This window comes from Rhinolophus hipposideros (assembly GCF_964194185.1).
Source record: "Rhinolophus hipposideros genome assembly, chromosome: 9".
In the NCBI taxonomy this organism is placed as follows: domain Eukaryota; kingdom Metazoa; phylum Chordata; class Mammalia; order Chiroptera; family Rhinolophidae; genus Rhinolophus; species Rhinolophus hipposideros.
Genome location: NC_138055.1, coordinates 26,024,670 through 26,041,746, shown reverse-complemented (window position 1 = coordinate 26,041,746; position 17,077 = coordinate 26,024,670). Strand labels below are relative to the sequence as shown.

General features: G+C 35.0%; 1 protein-coding gene across 1 annotated transcript; it reads right to left on the bottom strand.

The window, feature by feature from the left end:
• Positions 1 to 6,567: 6,567 nt before the first annotated feature.
• LOC308501849 (natural killer cells antigen CD94-like) lies at positions 6,568 to 8,742 on the bottom strand (the record flags this gene model as incomplete). The annotated part of the gene is made up of 4 exons (XM_081058941.1): positions 6,568 to 6,688; positions 7,445 to 7,548; positions 8,383 to 8,534; positions 8,730 to 8,742. 4 exons carry the CDS (start codon positions 8,740 to 8,742, stop codon positions 6,568 to 6,570), a joined length of 390 nt encoding a protein of 129 aa, XP_080915067.1.
• Positions 8,743 to 17,077: the final 8,335 nt, after the last annotated feature.

Genomic DNA, 17,077 nt, shown 5'->3' with positions numbered 1-17,077 from the left:
TGTCATTTCCAGATTTCTATCTTCTGTGTCACTGATTCCTTCCTCCATCTGGTCAGCTCTATTACCTAAGCTGGCTATTTCATTCTTCATTTCTTTTATTGAGTTCTTAATCTCTAATTATTCTATTTGATTCTGTTTTAAAATTTCAATCTCTTTGGTAAAATGTTCATGTTTTTCTTTGATTGTGTTTCTGAGTTCATTAAACTTTCTGTCTGTGTTTTCTTGCATTTTGTTTGCCTTAAGATTTTATTAAGTATTTAAGTCATGGAAAGCATGCATAAAAAGCCCATATATTTGTGTTGAAAAAATAAATCAATATAAATTGGACTATGTTTCTAGAATTAAAGAGGGGAAGCCTGGCATATGTTCCACTGAAAACAACAGAAGAAGTTGTTTATCATTGTTGTATAATATATTACAGCTTAAAGAAAACATTGCTGAACTGAAAAGAAGGTAAAAATTCTGCAGATTCTCAGAATTTGGTGAAAATGGGAATACCAAGAGAAAAGCAACCACAGAAACTGTCTTGCATTTTGAGGATTTATAATGAACTTGGAGAGTCTTAGTTTCTGTTCTGTTGTTGTCATGGAGTACTGGGAACACAAGATAAAGCTTAAGGCCACCTAACTGGAAGGGTTAAGTATAAGTTATTTTCTAAAGCTGGGCACTTCTTCAAAGGCTACCATCTCGTATAAGAAATAGCAAATAAAACCTACATTTCAGGAAATGTAACAAGGACACTTTTTAGTGAAGCAAACCAGAATATGTCAGTCAAAATATGCCTCTTTGAGATAAAAATTATTTTTACCTGAAGACCATTAAGAAGCAGTTTGAAATGACTATCTCGAAAAGATATCTGAACCCTTATATTCTTTGCATCATTATTTGCAAAGCCAAGACTTGGAAACAACATAAGTGTCCACTTATATACGACTAATTAAAGAAACTGTGGGATGGAATATTATTCACTGGAATATTATTCAGCCATAAAAAAGAAATCCTACTAGTTGCAATAACATGAATGAATCTGAAGGACATTATGCTAAGCAAAATAAACCAGACCCAGAAAGACAAACACTGTATGATCTCACTTATGTGTAAAACCTGAAAAAGCCAAGCTCATAGAAATAGAGAGTAGAATGGTGGTTGCCAGGGCCTGGGGATTGGGAAAGATGAAGAGATATTAATGAAAGGGTACAAACTTCCAGTTATAAACAACAACAAAACGGTAATTGTTTGAGGTGATGGATGTATTAACTAGACTTATTGCGGTAATCATTTTGCACTATATCTGTGAATCAAACCTTAAACTTATACATTGTTATATGTCAATCATAACTCATCTCAATAAAACTGGGGTCAAAAAAGCATATTGGTGGTTTTATCACTAAAAAAGAAAAGGAAAGAGGCAGTATCAAATGCCGGAAAAGGTCTCTCTACCTGCCCCTTTTCTACCTAAAGCCTGGATATAAATTCTTCTTTTACAGAAAGCAGATTCTTAGTCTAGAAAGTGCCCACCAGAGCAATCTGCAAACAAACGTTAATTCATTAGTTTTCTGTCATATATTTACTTTTCCATAGTTTGCCGCCTTTGGAAGCTTAAAATTACTGGTTTTTATCTTATCATTTCTCTATGAACTTATTGTTCTTTGCTGAAGATGTTATATAAGCTGCATTTCTAAGCCGCCACTTTAAGTTACTCTTCATTTTAGGTTTCTCTTGTGCAAAGTGCACTACATGCATTAATAAACTGTTTTTCTGGACGGATGGTGTATGAAGACTTTATCTGGGTTATACTTTAACCTAACAAATAATTTGGAGTTTCTTTCAAATTAGAGAGTATTTTTAAGAATAGATGATCATTGAAGTTTAACAAAAGATTTTGAATCAAGTTTTCATGGCTTTTTTTGTTGTTGTTTATACTCAGGTTATTTTAAGTTACAAATTACAAAATTACTAATTGGTAGCACATGTTTAATTAATAATGATCATTGCATAATAATTAAAAGTTTTTTTCTTTAGCCTGCTATATAAATTCTGCCAATTTCATTTAACCTACACTTTCCACCCCCAAACTTTATGTTCCATGGCATCTACTTCCATGTTCACTTGATGTCTCTTCAATTATGACATGTTCTTATGGACCTTCACACTTCTGGTTAAACTTTTCTCTCTTTTTAGTATATTATTTGTTTCCCTGTGTTGCTCCGCTATCATCAGGTAAGTACTTAAAACATGATTTAAATTATAGCTATTTAAAAAAAACTTTCAAATCTTTCAATCAGAATTTATCTCTTCCCACAAACTCTCCTTGGTTCTCTTTCAACCTGTCATCACCTTTTGTTTTGTTTTACTGCTGTTTTCTCACTATGACACATGCCGATGGCAGGAGTCAAATCTTAATTTTGTTATTGCCACAATCATTTATTAGATTTATTTGTGCATTTTATAACTCCAACACCTTGACTTTTATACCAAACTGAATATTTAATACATCATTTTTATTACAGCTCTAAAGGAATTCTTAAAAAAATTAAAGGAAGTTTTGTATACGCGTCAGTAGTCCATGGCTATGTGTTAATGAATGTGCAAATCCAATAGTAAGTTTTCTGCGTTTTTTTCCCGGTAGAATTTTTGGTTTCTTTATTTTCTTCAAATATCTTTTCATATAGAATTAAGAATTTACTTCCAAGTTTTTCTAATGATATCATTTGTAATGGTTTTCATAATAAAGCTTTTGTTTTCATAAAGTTGCTAGGAGCATACTCATATAATGCTTGTAATAATGGCAAGTAATATGACACAGCAGGAGAAACAGAATTCAAATAAGGAAGTTGGGGAATCAAGGAACATCCAGGAACAAGAACCCCAATGTTTTTCTTATTTGTAGAAAGACATGATTCTTCTCTGGATGAAACTGCTAATAATAGTGCTGATATTTATGTGATGAAACTTGGTTTCAGGAGAGCTGAGGCAGAAGTATCCTGAGAGTCTTGTCACATAGTGGGTACAGGATGTCTAACCTTTCTAACCGATTATCTCAACTGCAAGATATCAATAAAAAATTGGCAGTAGGCTCCACTTGAGACTTTTGAACTTTAAAAAATCTTACCAGAAATAGTTAGTTAATTAGATAGTTATCTTCACTGTCTTTGTTATGGTCAAGAGGCAAAACGGATTCTCAAGCATCTCTGGAAATAAGCAGAGTGTGCCGGTCCAGCTGTAAAATAACTATCTTGATTAGGCAAACATATATGTCATTAATGGAGGAACAAAGAATTAACATATTGGGGTAACTAGAAAAAGATTCCTTCTCCTGGCATATATAAATTTAATTCCTACTTAACTTATCTGAAATTAAAAGGCAGTGTTTAAATTCAATAAAGTATGGTTAGCAATTAAAACAAACTTTAGAGGTTTGTTGGTATGGTATGCAGAGCTCTAAGATTACCCCTAAAATTTCCATGCCCTGATGTGCACCTGAATAACCCTCTCCCATTTAGTTTCAGTGGGATTTGTGAAGACAGACATACCTTCTTTCGCTGAACTTCTCTTTATTGTGCTTCACAGATGCTGCACTTTTTACAAATGGAGGGCAAGACCCTCCACCAGCAAAATGACTAGCTTTTTTGTGATACTTGTTTTATTAAGGTCGTCTGGAACCCAAACAACAATAACTCCGAGATGTGCCTGTAGGATGTGAATCTGTGATTAGAATACAGTAAATGGCAAAGATGGAGGTATTTTTCAGATACAATTAAGTTTTCACATCAGCCAATTTTCAGTTAATCAATAGAAATATTATTATGGGAAAATCTGACATAATCAGAAGTACACTGAAAAAGGATTACACAGAACAGATAGAGAGAAGAGTCAGAGATACTTTCCATGTGGCCTTGAAGAAGCAAGTACAGTGTGACTGCCAGTACAGAGGGGTGGCTTCTGGAGCTGAAGGTCTCAGCCCTACAACTTGGAAGAAGAAATTCTGCCAACAGCCTGAAGAGCTTGGCAGAGGAAGCTGTTTCAGATGAGAATGAAGCCTGGCCATGACCCTGGTTCCAGCCTTGCGGAACCATGAATAAAGGAAACAACTAAGCCATACCCTGTTTCCGATCCATAGATAATATGAGATAATAAACGTGTTGTTTTATGTTTCTAAAGTACATTTGTTATGCACCAATAGACAACATGTATTATATACATTAGGGTAATACATTTAGAGTAACCAGGTAAAATTAAAAAGGTATAAGCTAACTATTGGAATATTATTTTGTTATATTGTGTGTTTCTTAGACATTTTCTTTCCCTTTACATCCAACACTGAGAAGGTCACTCAAGTAGACACTTCCATGTGTATTAGTCCATTTCATAGCAAAAAACAAAAAGCAAAACAAAAAGGTCAGAAAGCGAAAGAAGAAAATTAATGTGTCTTTCTCCGGAGAATACATAAGAAATCTCATTTCAGAGGAAATCTTTTCTCTTTTTTGGTAGACAGAACTTTACATAAAGAAGTCTTTCCCAGGGTAAAGGAAAGCAAAATGCAGGTAAGAGTGGGGGGAAAGAATAAGCAAAATAAAATGGGTAAGGTGGTCCTGAAATGACTATGACCAACATGATAAGACCATGCTGTGAGAAAGATACTCTGCCGTGAGTGACCATATCCTCCATTCAACACAGAACTTTCCATCACAATTCCCTGAAATGACAGGGGAGCTTGAAAAAACATCCGAGTTGTAATTAGGAGGCAACAGGAATTTTCTTCTCTCGAGAGGGGACAATTTTGACATAGACTATTCTCTGAAATGACACTTCATCCACCGTATTTATCACATTCTGTTTACTCATTGTGCTTGTAACTGGAATGAATGTTTATGAGTTGTCAGAAAAAAACACATTTGGCTCTGAACACTTTATGGATGATGATGTGAAAAGTGATGCATTTGAACCTATGTTTGGTTATATGAAAAGAGTTGAGATTCATTCTGAACAAATATTATGAAAATGGATCATCCTTGGTTCATTACAGAGAAAACCACTTTAAGCAGGTAAAAACAAACAAACAAACAAAAAACAAAGATGAAATTGCCTTACGGGAGGAAGACAGGGAGATGGGATAGTCGGGACAGAAAACTATTCATTTTCATTATCAGCTTACCTATACTATTTTTAAAATTGTAATTAAAAATATATTATTGTGCAATCAGATAGACAATAAAGCCAAAACATGTGAAATCATTATTAAATACAATGCATGTTCTCTTAGACCAAGTTAAACATTTGAAAGATGTTATTCGTCATCCATTATTTTTCACAACATAACTTTAGTGCAATTTCCTAAGTAAACCTTCATACAACAATGTGAAGAGTTCAGCTTGTAGTCCTATCATATTTCTATTTTGAGAAATAAAAAATAACAGGTCTTTCCTTCTTCCTGGATCTTATATATTAAAAATTAACTTGGATTCTTAATTATAATGATTTAATTGAAATATAAAACTAGAAAACAAGCACAGACATCAAACTTTTTTTTAAAATTGAAGTTTATTGAGGAGACAATTGTTAGTATAGTTACATAGGTTTTAGCTGTACAGTTCTGTATTACATCGTCTATATATCACATTGTTCAATATAAATTTTTTAAGATGTCTAAACTACAGTTAAAAAAAGAGAATAGGCTTTTGATATCTGTGAGATCAGGAAAATACCATCTGGGTTACAGGCATCAGGACTCTGTGTTCCCAGTCCTTCTGTGAAACACTCAGAAACCCCTTAATAAAATGGATTGCTCCCTCTCCAAAAAAAAAAAAAAAAAAAAAAAGGGAGTTGTTCATATTTTATACGTAACTTTTAGGAAAATTTTTGGGATTAATTAGCAACTAAGATCTTCAATGCACATGTAAGTAACTCTTCTACTGATGGATAAGCATAAGGTAAGAAACATTCATGAAATAAAGAAATAGCTATTGTGAATTTATGTGATCAGGACTTGTGTCCCTTTACTTTTGCAAATCTCAAAGTAATCACACAAGAACCACATTTTTGTCCAAAGACTTATGAGAAGACACACAAATTGTTCACCTGTGAGGCTGAATGATACACCTGAGGAAACTGTCCTATGGCACTTTTAGCTCTAAATTAAAACATATAGATGGATAAATATCCAGAAAGAACTAACTTCCAGAAAAGTGAGGTAGAGATAGTCCTTGATACCATACACAGGACTTAAATGATGTTGGTGTGTATTGTATTATTATACATTTTTAAATTTCTGCAGAGAAAATTTATAACAATATATATGGAAGAATATATTGCATGCAATATTGAACATGTATTAAATCAAAATATTCATGAAATTATTTATCTTGATGCTTTATAATTTTACCTGTAAGTGCACAATTTCATCAACCTTAAAACACAGGGTTTCAAATATATGAAACAATTGTATAAGAAGAGACAATTTGAAACATTTCATACATCCTAGAAGTAGATAATAAGTAATAAGAGGTAAACTTCCCATTCTGAGTAATACTGGACCTTGTTGCCCACCCCTTCTGTGCTAAGAAACAACTAAATAATCTGCTTCTTACAGATATAATGATTTTCACTTTCACAAGTTTCTTGCCCAACACTTCCGGTTTTGCTATACATTATGCAGTTCTGTGTATTTACGGTTGGAGAGAATGAAAATCTGTAATGAAAAATAAAATGTTAACATATGATAAAAGGAAAAGACAATGTTCAGGGATGGTGTTTTTATTAAATGACAGATCTTTTTAAAGCATTTAAATAGATACTGAGTCATTGAATTTTTCATTCAATAGCCACAGTTTTCACAATATTAAAATATTACAAAATTGATTTATTGACTCAATAGTAAATAGCATTGAGGTCAGGAATTTTTTTCTTGCCATTGTTATTAATGGTTTTAATATATAATAAACTTTGCCTCTATTTTATTTAAAGATGTATTGCCTAAGGTAGCCTAGGAAAAGAAATCAGAGCATAAAATTTGTCATTGTACGATGATGCAAATACCATGTTTATGAAGGAATGTGATATTCTAAGATTACAAATATGTAGAAGCCCAGCATATTTGAAACATGAGGATGCTAAGAATATTGGAGGATGCTATCCTGTTTACCTGGGGACAACTTCTCTCTGCGTGAGCATCATTACATGCACAACACATCCACGTGCTTGTACCAAGGAAGAAAGAGAAAGTCAAAAGCTCTTTTATGGTCACAAGTACACTAACTTCACGTCATTTGAGCATAAACGTGGATGTTCTAGATAGGGCTAAAATTGTCACTGTCCTGTATCTATTCTATTTTCTGTATTCTCAGGATGCAGAGAGGTTATTTTAACTAAGTATCCCCAGGTGTTTCAATGTTTGGTCAGAGCTAAGGATAAACTCATAAAAAGACCTTGAGTGAGAGAAACTTACAGATCTGGGGAGAGAGCAGAGCCATCCTCCCACTGCCAGACACCTTTTTCTTCATTGTAAGACAGTCCAATCCAGTAAAAATATATGGAGGATATCATTAAAATCTGATGGCAAAGAGAGATAAGCATCTTAACTTAATTTGAATCTACTCTGGGAATAATGTACTTGTAGAAAGTCAGTGTCCAGCATCAGATCCAGGCTTCAAATCACTTGAACTGAAATCCTCTTTTATATCTAGTTTAGGAGGTATAGTTAAATGTCTCATATTTTCTCACTATAAGGCCCATTCATTTCTGGAAACAAAATATCACAAAATCTCATTCTTGAAGGAATGAAAAATATCATCAAGAATTCAATTTTCATAGAACACTCCCTTTACAGAAATTGGCAATCAAATTTCAACCCAAATCACCAGTATCTTGTCATACAAAATTCTCTGATAAACCTATTCAACCTACGCTCAACACAGGTTCCTCATGTAGCTGGAAAATCTTTCACTTTTTCTTAAACGTTGGAAAATTATTATGATCATGTTTTCCATATTCTTTGCACATTATATCCAAGAATGATGATAAAAGCTATATAATTACCAAAGAAATTATAAATTCAATTAAAATCTAAACATTTAAAAACTTGCTTGGTTGGTTATTTGAATAATAACAATGACCTATTATTTCTTGTTTGATTTCTCTAAAATGTCTCTTATACTTTATCTGGCATCTATCTTGATTTTTATTCCTATAATAAAAGTATTTGATAAATTTTATATAGATTTTATGATGAGTGTTTTAAGGGATAGAAATTAGTTAGTCATAACTAGTTCATATATAACCATCCAGTTATGATCTGATTAGAGATTTCAAATTGTTCATGTTACTTAGACAGTATTATTTTTCCTAGGTCAAAGAAAGTATAAGAAACCACAATTAAATACATACCAATTCATCTTTGTTTTGCAGCTGAAGCAGACTGGAATTCTGAGAGACACAGAAATCCCTGCTTTCTGCCCAAGTTTTTCTTTCATTAGAAATGAAGTAACAGTTGCATTGGTACCCAATCCACTTTTCTTGACAAGAACAGCAGTCAGAGACTAAGAGAAAAATAAAAGATGAGTGATAGTATTGAAGACTCAATTTTTTAATTAAATGTATTGAGGTGAGATTGGTTAGTAAAATTATATAGCTTTCAAGTATACAATTCTATAATACATCATCTGTATATTGCATTCTGTATTCACCACCCAGAGTCAGTTTTTGTTCTATCACCATATATTTGTCCAACTTACTTTCTTCTGTCATACCTTCCCTCCTTACCATCTGGTAAACACTAAAGCTTGTGGGTGTCAATGAGTTTTTGCTTGTTTGTTTGTTGCTTTAAGTTTTATATCCCACATATGAGTGAATCATATGGTTCTTCCCTTTTTCTCTCTGACTTATTTTGATTGGAATGATAATCTCATGATCCATCCATTACGAGACTCAATTTTCTAAACGTTATTTACTTATTAAAAAAAACATTTGTTACTTTCTTCTGGAGAAGTCATCAAAATGGCAGCATGAGGTGAGCCTCTGTAAAGCTCCTCTGGAATTTACAACTAATCTAAAAACAATAACTCCACAAAGGACTCCCTGCACAGCAGACAGGCAAGACGAAGAGGCCCACTACTGAATTCACCTAAAGGTGGGAGAATTGCGCGAGCAGGGGAGGAGGGAAGGGAGAAGTGCGGAGACGGAATTGCACGGGCGCAGGACGGAGACCTAGCTCAGTGCTCCGAGCTCACTGCATCCCAGAACTACTGCAGCTGCAGGAGAGGGAAGAACTCACACTGCTAGGGCTCCCCTTATGGCCCACAGGGCTGAAGGGGCAGCATATAACACGGCTGAACCCAATGCTCATGGCAGAGACCTCAGAGAAAAGACTGAGGGGAGAAGGCTGAAAACAGTAGTTTAAGCCCTCACTGCCAAGCAGAGAATGGAAGCCTTAGGCACTGAGACTAGCTGCCCCCTCTCTACCCTCCCAGAGCTCACCCCGCCCCTACCTGCCCGGTGCTAGAAGCAGAACAGTAGCAGTGTCAGATCAAAAGAACAGAATATTTGCTGTTCTGGGAACTGTGGACCGCAGACACAGATTCGCAGCCCAACTAGTTTCGGCAAAGGGGAGGGAGCTGTGGAAGTGGACCGGCTGTGGTGGTGGTCACCGCCATTGCTCTGGGCCACCTCTCACAACTCACCCTGCCCGTGGCCCCACCTATCTGGGGGGATCCCAGCAGGAGTAAACAGAGCTGAAACATACGGGCTCTGAATCTGGTACAGGAAGAGATTTGGAACTTCAAAAGCTCTCCGCATACCCACACGAACACTGTGCCCGATGACACAGGCAAACTATTAACAGAGGAGACACCCGTCTCCCAGGGTATCCCCCCCATTGTGTCAGAAGCTGGAATAGTGCAGAGAAAACATAGCACTACTGTGTGAGAGAGGGAAAAAAAGGCTGCAGTCAGAGAGAAAATAAAACATTCCACCAACAATATTGGAAAACAAAAGAAAGACCTTTTCCTGTCAATCTGTTGCAGAAACCACTCCTGTAGATGTCTAGGAAGAGAAATAATAAATCAGTAATTGCCATGAATAACCAAGGCTACAAGAGAGCTCAGAAAGAAAGTGAAAAGTCTCCAGAAAAGGAACTTAAAGATATGGAAATATGTGACTTAAATGACAGAGAATTCAAGATTGCAGTGCTGAAAAAACTCAATGAGATGCAAGAAAACACAGAAAGGCAGTTTAATGAACTCAGAAACACAATCAAAGAACACCATGAGCATTTTACAAAAAAGATTTAAATTTTAAAAAAAGAACCAAAGAGAATTTCTGGAGATTAAGAACTCAATAGAAGAAATTAAGTATGAAACAACCAGCTTAGGTAGTAGAGTTGACCAGATGGAGGAAAGAATCAGTGACATCGAAGATAGAAACCTGGAAATTACACCGATGGAAGAAGAAAGAGACTTAAGACTTAAAAGAAACGAAATAACTCTACAAGAACTTTCTGACTCCATCAGAAAGAGCAATATATGAATAATGGGCATACCAGAAGGAGAAGAAAGAAAGAAGGAACAGAGAATATATTCAACCAAATTGTTGATGAGAACTTCCCAAACTTGTGTACAGAACTGTATCCTTGAATCCAAGAAGCAAGTAGAACACCTAATTACCTCAATCCCAACAGGCCTTCTCCAAGGCACATTCTATTGAAGCTGTCTAAAATCATGGACAAAGAAAGAATCCTCAAGGCAGCCAGGGAAAAGAAGATGGTAACCTACAAAGGAAAGCCCATTAGATTATCATCAGATTTTTCAGCAGAAACTCGACAAGCCAGGAGGGAGTGGAACCAAATATTCAAACTATTGAAAGAGAGAAATTATGAGCCAAGAATAATATATCCAGCAAAGATATCCTTTAGATACAAAGAAGGAATAAAGACCTTTCCAGACATACAGAAGCTGAGGGAATTTTCTAATACACGACCTGCACTACAAGAAATACTAAAGGAGGCTATCGACCACCATAAACAGGGACAATTTGTGGCAACCAAAACATAAAAAGGGGGAGAATAAAGACCTGAATCGGAATATGGGAATGGAGGAAGTAAGTGTGCTGAAGAAAATGGAATACTCTAAATATCAAACTTTATTTTACTTAAACTTAAGGGTAACTATTCAAAAAAAATCCAGAACTGAAATATATACTGTAATAAAAGAAGAAACGAGGGAAACATCATAGAATACCACCACACAGAAATAATAGACAACAACAAAAAGGCAAAGAAACAATGGAGACACAGACTAACCAGAAAACTTTAAGATAGAATGACAGGAAATCCTCACATATCAATAATCACCCTAAATGTAAATGGATTGAACTCACCAATAAAAAGGCACAGAGGGGCAGATTGGATCAAAAAACTAAACCCAACCATATGCTGTCTCCAAGAGACACATCTCGACTACATGGACAAGCATAGACTCAAAGTGAAAGGGTGGAAATTGACACTCCAAGCAAATGGTACCCAGAGAAAATCAGGTGTAGCCATAATGATATCAGATGAAACAGACTTCAGGGTGAAAAAGGTAACAAGAGACAAAGATGGACATTTCATAATGGCAAAGAGGACTGTACAAAAGAAGACATAACAGTCATCAGTATTCATGCCCCCAATTAGGGAGCACTGAAATATACCAGGCAACTACTAACAGAACTAAAGGGAGAAATTGACCAAAACACAATTATACTAGGAGACTTAAATACATCATTGACAGCTATGGATAGATCATCCAAACAGAAAATAAATAACGAAATAGCAGCCCTAAATGACACATTAGATAAACGGCATCAGTGATATATATAGAGCACTTCATCCTAAAATATCAGACTATACATTCTTTTCGAGTGTACATGGAACATTCTAAAAAATAGACCATATATTGGGACATAAAATCAGCCTCAGCAAATTTAAGAAGATTGAAATCATACCAAGCATATTCTCTGATCACAAGGCTTTGAAATTTGATATCAATTGCAAAAAGAAAGCAGGAAAAAACACAAATACATGGAGATTAAACAACATACTTTTAAAGAACGACTGGGTCAAAGAGAGATCAAAAGATACATAGAAACAAATGACAATGAAAATACATCCTACCAACATATTTGGGATGCAGCGAAAGCAGTTTTAAGAGGGAAATTTAAATCATTACAGGCCTATCTCAAGAAACAAGAAAAATCCCAAACAAATAACCTCATGTTACACCTTAAAGAACTAGAAAAAGAAGAACAAGTGAAACCCAAGGTCAGCAGAAGAAAGGAAATAACAAAAATCAGAGCAGAACTAAATGAAATAGAGAACAAAAAGACAATAGAAAAAATTAATGTTACCAAGAGCTGGTTTTTTGAAAAGATTAACAAAATCGACAAACCCTTGGCTAGACTCACTAAGAAGAGAGAAGACACTAATTAACAAAATCAGAAATGAAAAAGGGAAAGTTATCATGGACACCACAGAAATACAAATGATCATTCAAGAATACAATGAAGGACTATATGCCACCAAATTCAATAACCTAGAAGAAATGGACAAGTTCTTAGAAACATATAGTCTTCCAAGCCTGAACCATGAAGAACTAGAAAATCTAACATACCGATCACCAGTAACGAAATTGAATCAGTCATCCAAAACCTTCCCAAAAGCAAAAGTCCTGGACCAGATGGCTTCACTAGTGAATTCTACCAAACCTTCAAAGAGGATCTAATACCAATCCTTCTCAAACTCTTCCAAAAAATTGAAGAAGAGACCGTACTCCTGAACTCATTTTATGAGGCCAACATTACCCTGATACCAAAACCTGGTAAGCACAACACAAAAAAAGAAAACTACAGACCAATATCTCTGATGAATACAGATGCAAAAATCCTAAACAAAATTCTAGCAAATTGAATACATCAATGCATTAAAAAGATTATTCATCATGACCAAGTGGGGCTCAACCCCGGGGCACAAGGATGGTTCAACATCCGCAAATCCGTCAATGTGATACATCACATAAACAAAATAAAGGACAAAAATCATATGATTATATCCATTGATGCAGAAAAAGCATTTGACAAGATACAACATCCATTTATGATTAAAACACTGAATAAAATAGGTATAAAAGGAAAATACCTTAACGTAATAAAGGCCATATATGACAAGCCCTCAGCTAATCTCATAATTAATGGTGAAAAACAAGCCCTTTGCTCTACGTTCAGGAACACGACAGGGCTGTCCCCTATCACCTCAGCTTTTCAACATAGTGTTGGAAGTTTTTGCCAGAGCAATCAGGCAAGAGAAAGAAATAAAAGGAATCCAAATTGGGAATGAAGAAGGTCAATTATCACTCTTTGCAGATGACATGATTCTATATACAGAAAACCCTAAAGACTCCACCAAAAACCTATTAGAAACAATCAATGAATACAGTAAGTTGCTGGCTACAAAATCAACGTACAAAAGTCCATTGCATTTCTATATACTAATAATGAAATCTCAGAAAAAGAAATACAAAAAACAATTCCCATTGCAATTGCAGCAAAAAGAATAAAATACCTAGGAATAAAGTTAACCAAGGATGAGAAGGACCTATATGCTGAAAACTATAAGACATTTTTGAAAGAAATTGAAGAAGACACAAAGACATGGGAAGACATTCCGTGCTCATGGTTTGGAAGAATCAACATAGTTAAAATGGCTATATTACCCAAAGCAATGTACAGATTTAATGCAATCCCCATTAAAATCCCAGTGGCATTTTTTAAAGAAATAGAACAAAAAAATCATCAGATTTGTTGGAACCACAAAAGACACCAAATAGCCAAAGCAATCTTAAGGAAAAAGAACGATACTGTAGGTATCACACTCTCTGACTTTAGCTTGTACTACAGGGCTACAATAATCAAAACGGCATGGTATTGGCAGAAAAACAGACACATAGACCAATGGAATAGAATTGAGACATAGAAATAAAACCACATAAATATGGACAGATGTTTTTGTCAAAGAAGCTAAAAACATACAATGGAGAAAAGACAGCCTCTTCAATAAATGGTGCTGGGAGAATTGGATAGCCATGTGCAAAAGAATGAAACTAGACTGTTACCTGTCACCATGTACCAAAATTAATTCAAAATGGATCAAAGACTTAAGCATAAGACCTGACACAATAAACTGCACAGAAGAAAACGTAGGTACTAAACTTATGGACCTTAGGTTCAATTTTATGAATTGACTCCAAAGGCACTGGAAGTAAAAGCTAAAATAAACAAATGGGACTATATGAAACTTAAAAGCTTCTTCACAGCAAAAGAAACCATCAACAAACTAAAGAGGCAATCAACTGAATGGGAGAAGATTTTTGCAAACAGTGCCTCCGATAAGGGGCTAATATCCAAAATATACAAGGAAGTCATGAAACTCAACAACAAAAAACCAAACAACCCAATTGAAAAATGGGCAGAGGACCTGAAGAGACATTTCTCCAAAGAGGACATACAGATGGCAAATAGACATATGAAAAAATGCTCAACATCACTAATCATCAGAGAAATGCAAATAAAAAGCACAATGAGATATCACCTCACCCCAGTCAGAATGGCTATCATCAACAAGACAAATAGTAACAAGTGTTGGAGAGGCTGTGGAGAAAAAGGAACCCTCATACACTGTTGGTGGGAATGCAGACTGGTGCAGCAGTTATGGAAGGCAGTGTGGAGGTTCCTCAAAAAATTACGAATAGAATTACCATATGACCCAGCAATCTCTCTCCTGGGTATCTACCCCAAAAATTTGAAAACATTTATCCATAAAGACACATGTGCTCCAATGTTCATTGCAGCTTTCTTAACGGTGGCCAAGATATGGAAACAACCAAAATGTCCTTCGATAGATGAATGGATAAAGAAGTTGTGGTATGTATACACAATGGCGGTAAGAAAAGATGATATAGGAACATTTGTGACAACATGGATGGATCTTGAGAGTATAATGCTAAGTGAAATAAGTCAGACAGAAAAAGCAGAGAACCATATGATTTCACTGATATGTGGTATATAGACCAAAAAGAACAAAAGAACAAGACAAACAAATGAGAAACAGAAACTCATAGACATAGACAATAGTTTAGTGGTTACCAGAGGGTAAGGGTGGGGGGGAGGGAGATGAGGGTAAGGGGGAGATCAAATATATGGTGATGGATGGAGAACTGACTCTGGGTGGTGAACACACAATGGAATTTATAGATGATGTAATACAGAATTGTACACCTGAAATCTACGTGATTTCACTAACAATTGTCACCCCAATAAATTAAAAATAAATACATAAATAAAAATAAAAGAATAATGATAAAAAAATCATTTGTTATTTGTTTCTAGAAATATTCTTTGGGAATCTACTTACATACACCAAAGTTCAGAGGATATTTATGTGACTCAGTCAGACATAATCCTTTTCTTCGTGGACATTATAATTTCCAGGTAATTGTACACAAAAAGTCCATTATGATTAAATATCCCTTAGGAAAGTGTAGGATAGGGGCAGGTGGTGGTTAGAAGAATCTTCTTTGGAGGAAGTGACCGAAAGTTGAGCTCTGGTATGTAAATATGAGTAAATTAGATGGAAGAATTATTTAAAGAAGGTAAATATATTATCATATTTCTTGAGTCAGAAAAGAGTATGGTACCTTGGGAGAAATTGATATATATTTTGAATATTTTATTTTAAAAATGAACATAAATAAAACAATCAGTTTAAAATCCAGTCATACAGTTTAACTGTGATAGTACCTTGAACATGTTCTATTCTCAGTGAGAGCTACTCAGATCTTTGCCAAATGAATGGTGCTAATATTGTAGAGAGAATGGTGGTTACCAGTGGCTGAGAGGTGGGGGAAATTAAAATGTTTTGGCCAAAGGGTACAAACTTTCACTTAGAAGATTAATAAGTTCTGAGGATCGACTGTATAGTATTGTGGTTACAGTTAACAATATTGTATTTTACGTAGTCTAACAATTTTGCAAACTCAACCTAGAAAAAGTGCTGCATACCTCACTGCTGAGTATCACTATGGTCACCTTTGAAGTACTCCCCCTGGGAAGCTATGCACCAATATTAGGGCCTGGTCCACCCTTTAAAGAAGGTTTGACACTCTTTCTGGAATGGCCATCAGAGATGTCATCAGATTACTCTTCATGTCCCGAATGTCATCAAAATGTCTTCCTTTAAATATTTCCTTTTCTTTGGTTAAAGAAATAAGTCATTGGGGCCAGATCTGGTGAGTAGGGAGGGTATTTCATTACAGTTATTTGTTTACTGGCTAAAAACTCCCTCACAGACAGTGCTGTGTGAACTGGTGCATTTTCATGATGCAAGAGCCATTAATTGTCTGCAAAAATTCATGTCCTTTCTGTCTAACTTTTTCAGGAAGCTTTTTCAGCACTTCCAAATAGTAAGCGTTTAACTGTTTGTCTAGGTGGTTCACAAATTCATAATGAATAATCCCTCTGATATCAAAAAAAATGGTTAGCAACATCATTGCAAGAAGTTGGCAAACTTAATTATCTGACCTTGTGTACTTCTAAGTTGCTAAATAATAGATGTTAAATTTTCTCACAACATAAAAGAAATGGCAATTATTTGACATGATAGAGCTATTAGGTAGTGCTACTATAGTAATCATATTGCATTATATAAGTATATCAAATGAACACATTGTATATCTTAAAATTACACAATGTTATACATCAATTATATCTCAATGAAGCTGGAAAAACACTAAGAAAACCACAAATATAAGTAAATTCTACAGGATCACAGAAGATGGTAAGACAACTTGCAGAACATGTGGAAAAAACACATTTAAAAAATTGGACTTTGACCTGGCTTACACTAGATAAGTTGGGTCAGAATTGCAGAAGTCCCTTAAAAATACACAGAGGACCTGAATAGACACTTCTCCCAAGAAGACCTACAGTGAACAGATATATGAAAAAATGCCCAACTTCACTAGCTATTAGGGAAATGCAAATGAAAACCACAACGAGA